Here is a 6883-nt window from a genome sequence, read left to right as displayed (position 1 = left end):
TTAAGTTTGACCTCTGTCAAGCTTTTATTTCTTTATTCATTTTATCCTTGCCCTCACTGTCCTTGTGTCTCAAACACACTGGGACAGTTCTCAGCTCATTTCTGGTTTGATTGCCTGGATTCTGTTTGGTTTTGTTGCTACTTTGTTTCTTTGGTGTGCCAGAAGTGTCCAGTCAGGAGCAGAGTGACTCTTGCCAAGGAACTCAGTGCTGCTTTCCCTTAATATTAAATCTGTTTTTTGCTGATCCCTTGCTGGGGATTTTTTCAGCGCTCTTAGCCCCTCGTTGGTATCAGGGTGAAGGAGCCCTGGCCCAGGCTCTGGCCCTGGGGGACACGGGGACGCTGCCGGAGGGTCCCTGGCACCCTGTCCCACCCCCAGGGCCCTGGCCCCTGTCCCCGTGTCAGGCTCTGGGGTCGATCGCATGGAACATCCTCTGGGGGAGGCTGCGGGGCCAGGGGCGGGGGGACCTGGGAGGAAAGGGGACCCTGCTGTGCACGAGCAGGGTTGGACTGCTCTGGGGGAAGCTGTGAGGGGAGCCGCGGCAGAGTGACCTCCCCAGTGACCTCGCACTGCCCCTGTGATATCACACTGCCCCTGTGATGTCACAGCCCCTATGGTGCCACACAGCTCTTTTGCAATGTCACACAGCCACCTGTGATGTCACAGCCCACTCTGGGTTGTCACAAAGCCCCTGTGATCTCACACAGCTAACTACGAGATGTCACCCTATGATGTGCTACATCTCTGCTTTGTGATGTCACGGAAGTCTCTGTCACAACCTGCTCTATGATGTTACACAGCCACCCAGTGATGTCACAACCCACTCTCTGAAGTCACAGAGCCACCCTCGATGATGGCAAAATCTGCTCTATTGCCTCACACTATGATGTCACAGACAGCTTTGTGATGTCACAAACCCCTCAGTGATGCCACGAGACCTTTTCTCTGATGTCATACTGGCACTCTTTAATGTCACAGCACACACTTTGAACCTCACAGCCAGCTCTATGATGTCATCCAGCCATGCCATGGTGCCACAGCCTGCTCTGTGATGTCAGAGAATCCCCTCTATGATTCTGTAGCTGCTCAGTGACTTCCACAACAAACTCTCTGATGTCATAGACCAATCTGTTGACTTCAAATTTGCTTCCTAGAGCACTATATTCTAATAGTTGATAAAGCTCCTGAACTGTGGAGTAAATAACTCGGGTTAAAATCTCTCTGTCTGATCATGATCAGAATCAATCAGAGCTGTATTTATAGAAATATATCTGGTATTCCATCATTAATCCTGTGGGACAAATTGGGTTAAAGCTGAATTCCACCTGTCCAGTCTTTTACACATAAACCTTTGACAAATTCTTGGGCTGGGATTGGATCCAGATGTTCCCAGTCTCCTCTCTTAGAAGAAATTTTAGCAGTCTAGGAGACCTGCAAGGGTCTGAGGATCCAAGGTGGCTCTTTGGTATAATATCTGCACCTCACGTCTCAGCAGGAGTTTCTCTAATAAAGAAATAAAGCTTTTGCCTGAAGTTCCCACTGTGCCCATGACAGGAACCCCTGTGACAGTCTGGGACATTCCGGCTCTTTGGCAGCCTGGGGACACTTGGGATGTCACCGTGGAGCCCCCATGAGTGCCTGTGACAGATCAGTGCGTTTGCAGTCCAAGGTCCCCTGGGATGTCACCATGAAATGGCTGTGACTGCCTCTGACCACAGGGCTCTTTACCATCCCCAGAAAGCCCTGGGATGTCTCCATGGAGCCCCTGTCTGTGCCTGTGACATTCCAGCTCTGGAACAGCCTGGAGACTCCTGGATAGTCCCCATGGAACCTCTCTGAAGGCCTGTGACAAATCTGATCCTTAGCAGGCAACCATCACCAGCCCACCTGTTGCTATGGTCAGTCCCTTGGTAGGTCCATGGAGACCCCATGCCAGGGGTGGTTGCCATGGACACCAGCTCAGGCCTGCAGCCAGAGCCCGTTGCCATGGTAACCACTGGCAGCCCCTTCCCCAGGCTCATGGGATCCCAGAACCACAGAATTGGCTGAGCTGGGAGGGACCCATCAGGATCCTCCAGTCCAACTGCTGGCCCTGCACAGGACACCCCAACAATGCCAGTCTGGGCCTGGCAGCGCTGTCCAAACGCTGCTGCAGCTCAGAGAGCCCTGGAGCTGGGACCCTTCCCTGGGGAGCCTGGGCAGGGCCCCAGCAGCCTCTGGGCAAAAACCTTTTCCTGACATCCAACCCGAGCCTGCCCCGACTCAGCTGCAGCCGTTCCCTCCACTCCTGTCCCTGAGCACCAGAGGGAAGAGGTTCCCACAGCCCCAGCCAGGGACCCGCTCCCAAGGCTTTTGCCATGGCCACCAGGGCTGGGACCAGCTGGGATGCTCGGTTTCCACGGGCCGGGCTTCAGGAATGGGATTCCCCAATTTCCTGCTCCTGCTAAAACCGTGCTGCCCTCGCTGCCCTCCCGCCTCCCATGGAGAGCACAAAAGGCAAAGATCCCGGGCTGGGATAAGAACAATTTAATGGGAACAGCAACGAGATAAGGAAAAAACGGAACTGTATGTGGTAGATAGGGACAGGCGATCGGAACATCACGTGCTGTGACGGAAAGTGGCAGGATTCCTTTTCCCCTAGTCCCCTAAGATAAGAGATCACTCTAGGAATGTAAATAGGAATGCAGCGCCCCTAACGATAGTAGTGCTAGTAACTTTCCACTCCTTACTAACCACAGATAGTACTGCAGACCCCCTCTGACTTAGAGAAGCCCCTTAGACTATAAAACCTCAAGAGATGAGACAATAAAGGCCTTTGACCGTCCCCGCCTCATCTCTGGGCTGCTGGGGGTCCCCCAGCTCTGGTATCGCCCCTTCCTCTCTCCCCGTCCCGGGGGTCCCCCGTTCCACAGCCGCGGCTCTCACAGGGATCCCCAAAACCAATGTCCCACCCTGTCGGTACCGGGCCATCCCCAGTGGCCCCCCCAGGACCCTCTCGTGGGGCGATCACGGCTCCTCTCCCCCCGAAAAAGCTCCTCTTGGGAAGCCCGGAGATATCCGGGGCTAGAGTCCGGGATCTGCCGTCTCCGAACACTCTCCAAAACATCCTCCTGGAGACCCCTGGCTGGAGTTATTCGGGAATTTAGCTACTTGAGCTGGGCTTCTTCTGGGACTTTCAGCAGCCTAGTGTTTTTCACGTTGGAGTGAACAAACCTTTTCAATCTCGCTGGCATCAATTGCTCCCTCTCCTCCAGTGATTTTTACAAACTTTTCAAGAAAGGACAACAAAATATTTTCTTTAAAATCCAGACCCACAACAGCCATTTTCCTCATAAGTTCTTCCATAAGTGACTCAGAGGAAGCTGCGTCCAAGTTCCAAGAGTTCTTCCAGAAAGAACCACAACCTCCTCAGAGGAGGGAACCATGCTGTTGTCAAAGGCACTTGGTGTCAGACAATAGTGCCCTGAACTCACTGCGCCAAAATAATATCTCAATCTGGTTAAGAAAATTACTGGAGAGAGGCCTCTGCCCCAATTAAGGTGCTAATGAGACCAAATCCAAGGTGGATTTTATTGAACAGTACATGTGAGGTAGAGAGAGTTAAAAGAAAGAGGAAAGCGGGGCATGGCAAGGGAGTGACAAGGGACAGAGACCTTCCCTGGTGCAGGGCAAGTGTGACTTTGCTCCCTGTGTGTGTGGCCTTCCCGGGGTGGGGGTTTTACACCTAAACCAGTTTGGGTAAGGGGGGTGGTGTTCACCCCCTGAGCAGAGATTACCCCACTGTTTCAGGTTGCAATGCAAGATGTAACCAAATGCATGTTTTCAATCCCCGTCTTCATCAGCTGCTATAAACAGATGGGGCAGTGTTCTTTATCTCTTCCATGACTCAGCCCTTATAACACCCTCCAGGGGAGATGTCTTCTGCTAATGGGGCATTGAGTGTCACTGCAGGACTGATAAAATTCCATCATCCCATTGTGGGATGCTCCGCCCAGGGGGAGGATCCAAGCATTCCTACCTGGATATAAGCTGAGTCTTGCAACACCAGGAGCAGTTTGCCTACTGGATTCCCAGAGGACAAGAGCTCCATAACCACCACTGGACCTTCAGAGGAACACCAGACCCTTCTGCAGGATCACTGCTCTGACAGAACCATGTTCACCTCCCCCACAGGACTGCAGCCACCATTTAATAGGACTGCTGCCACCACCCTGACCCAGGCAGGTGAGGAGGAAGTCAGTGCCCCTTTCCCCCTCTCTCCTGCTCCATCTCCCAGCTTAACATGGCCCCTGGCTGCAGGACAACCCTGCTGCCAACCCCATCCTACCAGGGATGCACTGGGAGCATCTCCTTCCCCTTCCGTCAGGTATGGAGGCAAATACCATCCTCTCCGTCTCTTTTCTCCCCCAGACAAGAAGCTGAGGATGGAGACCAGGGAGGACAAATCCCCAGGGCAGAACCTTGTAGAAGAGGTTGTTATGAGTGACTCCAGGGCACAGGAATCAAATGGGGAAGAAAAGCTGCAGAGATTCCACAGGAGAAGTGGCTCCAAACCCAGCCCTGTGTGCTCTGAGGAGGAAAGACCCTCCCTTAGCCAGGACAGTGGACAGAGCTTCAGCCAGGGCTCAGAGCTGGTGGTCCATGAGCAGCTTCATGATGGGGAGAATCCTCACAAGTGCTTGGAGTGTGGGAAGAGCTTCAGGCAGAGCAGCATCCTGATCCGCCACCAGGTGATCCACACCAGGGAATGGCCCTACGAGTGTGGGGAGTGTGGGAAGGGCTTCAGCTACAGGTCAGAAATCATCAGGCACCAACGCATCCACACTGGGGAGAGGCCCTACGAGTGTCCCCAGTGTCAGAAGAGGTTTCGGACCAGCTCCAGTCTCCTCCAGCACCAGCATATTCACACCGAGGAGAGGCCTTTCCGCTGCCCTGAGTGTGGGAAGGGCTTCAAGTGCAACTCCAACCTCATCAGGCACAGGCGCATCCACAGTGGGGAGAGGCCCTACGAGTATCCCCAGTGTCAGAAGAGGTTTCAGAGCAGCTCTAGTCTCCTCCTGCATGAGCGGATTCACATGGATGAGAGGCGCTTTCGCTGCCCTGAGTGTGGGAAGGACTTCAAGCAAAAGTCCACCCTCCTCACCCACTGGCACATCCACACTGGGGAGAGGCCCTACGAGTGTCCCCAGTGTGGGAAGAGCTTCACCCAGAGCTCTCACTTGACCAGTCACCAACAGAGGCACCACTAAGGGAAGGCCTCCAATGCCCCAAGTGAAGGAGGATTTTGTGCACTGCCCCAACTCCAGTAACTGGAGTATCCACATTGGGAAGACCCCTTATGATCCATGTTCTCCATGATCCATGCTGGGAAGACACCTGTACCTTTTCCCGTCCCTGCCAATGACATGATGTGGGATGGAAAAACATGAAGGTCTGGCTATGGCCCTGTCATTACATTCCCTCCCACCTCAGAACATTGCCAGGGGCAGGAAATGGACTCTGTCTCTCCCGGAGGAGCAGAGTGAAATTTCCAGGAAGGGGAAATTGTGGCCAGGAAGATCCAATGAATTTTATTGAGTTTTCCCTGTACACAGTCCCATCTGTTATCAATATTGTTTCTGGTTTTGTTTGTTCCTTGTCTCGTTGCTGTTCCCATTAAATTGTTCTTATCCCAGCCCGGGATCTTTGCCTTTTGTGCTCTCCATGGGAGGCGGGAGGGCAGCGAGGACAGCACGGTTTTAGCAGGAGCAGGAAATAGGGGAATCCCATTCCTGAAGCCCGGCCCGTGGAAACCGAGCATCCCAGCTGGTCCCAGCCCTGGTGGCCATGGCAAAAGCCTTGGGAGCGGGTCCCTGGCTGGGGCTGTGGGAACCTCTTCCCTCTGGTGCTCAGGGACAGGAGTGGAGGGAACGGCTGCAGCTGAGTCGGGGCAGGCTCAGGTTGGATGTCAGGAAAAGGTTTTTGCCCAGAGGCTGCTGGGGCCCTGCCCAGGCTCCCCAGGGAAGGGTCCCAGCTCCAGGGCTCTCTGAGCTGCAGCAGCGTTTGGACAGCGCTGCCAGGCCCAGACTGGCATTGTTGGGGTGTCCTGTGCAGGGCCAGCAGTTGGACTGGAGGATCCTGATGGGTCCCTCCCAGCTCAGCCAATTCTGTGGTTCTGGGATCCCATGAGCCTGGGGAAGGGGCTGCCAGTGGTTACCATGGCAACGGGCTCTGGCTGCAGGCCTGAGCTGGTGTCCATGGCAACCACCCCTGGCATGGGGTCTCCATGGACCTACCAAGGGACTGACCATAGCAACAGGTGGGCTGGTGATGGTTGCCTGCTAAGGATCAGATTTGTCACAGGCCTTCAGAGAGGTTCCATGGGGACTATCCAGGAGTCTCCAGGCTGTTCCAGAGCTGGAATGTCACAGGCACAGACAGGGGCTCCATGGAGACATCCCAGGGCTTTCTGGGGATGGTAAAGAGCCCTGTGGTCAGAGGCAGTCACAGCCATTTCATGGTGACATCCCAGGGGACCTTGGACTGCAAACGCACTGATCTGTCACAGGCACTCATGGGGGCTCCACGGTGACATCCCAAGTGTCCCCAGGCTGCCAAAGAGCCGGAATGTCCCAGACTGTCACAGGGGTTCCTGTCATGGGCACAGTGGGAACTTCAGGCAAAAGCTTTATTTCTTTATTAGAGAAACTCCTGCTGAGACGTGAGGTGCAGATATTATACCAAAGAGCCACCTTGGATCCTCAGACCCTTGCAGGTCTCCTAGACTGCTAAAATTTCTTCTAAGAGAGGAGACTGGGAACATCTGGATCCAATCCCAGCCCAAGAATTTGTCAAAGGTTTATGTGTAAAAGACTGGACAGGTGGAATTCAGCTTTAACCCAAT

The 6883-nt window shown here is 54.0% G+C and overlaps 1 protein-coding gene across 1 annotated transcript; it reads left to right on the top strand.

The window, feature by feature from the left end:
- The first annotated feature begins 4282 nt into the window (after nucleotides 1-4282).
- Nucleotides 4283-5249, top strand: LOC141726442 (uncharacterized). Its single transcript, XM_074531347.1, has 2 exons — nucleotides 4283-4366; nucleotides 4599-5249. The coding sequence occupies exons 1-2, from the start codon at nucleotides 4283-4285 to the stop codon at nucleotides 5247-5249; spliced, it is 735 nt and encodes a 244-aa protein (XP_074387448.1).
- The last annotated feature ends 1634 nt before the right edge of the window (nucleotides 5250-6883 follow it).

This window comes from Zonotrichia albicollis, chromosome 35, assembly GCF_047830755.1.
Source record: "Zonotrichia albicollis isolate bZonAlb1 chromosome 35, bZonAlb1.hap1, whole genome shotgun sequence".
In the NCBI taxonomy this organism is placed as follows: Eukaryota; Metazoa; Chordata; class Aves; order Passeriformes; family Passerellidae; genus Zonotrichia; species Zonotrichia albicollis.
The sequence above is the reverse complement of the archived record's forward strand: the minus strand, read 5'-3'. Positions and strand labels throughout refer to the sequence as shown.

Coding starts and splice junctions, on each gene's coding strand:
- LOC141726442 (XM_074531347.1), top strand. CDS start 4,283: ATGGCCCCTGGCTGCAGGACAACCCTGCTGCCAACCCCATCCTACCAG. Junction 4,367..4,598: donor TCTCCTTCCCCTTCCGTCAG/GTATGGAGGCAA, acceptor TCCCTTAGCCAG/GACAGTGGACAGAGCTTCAG.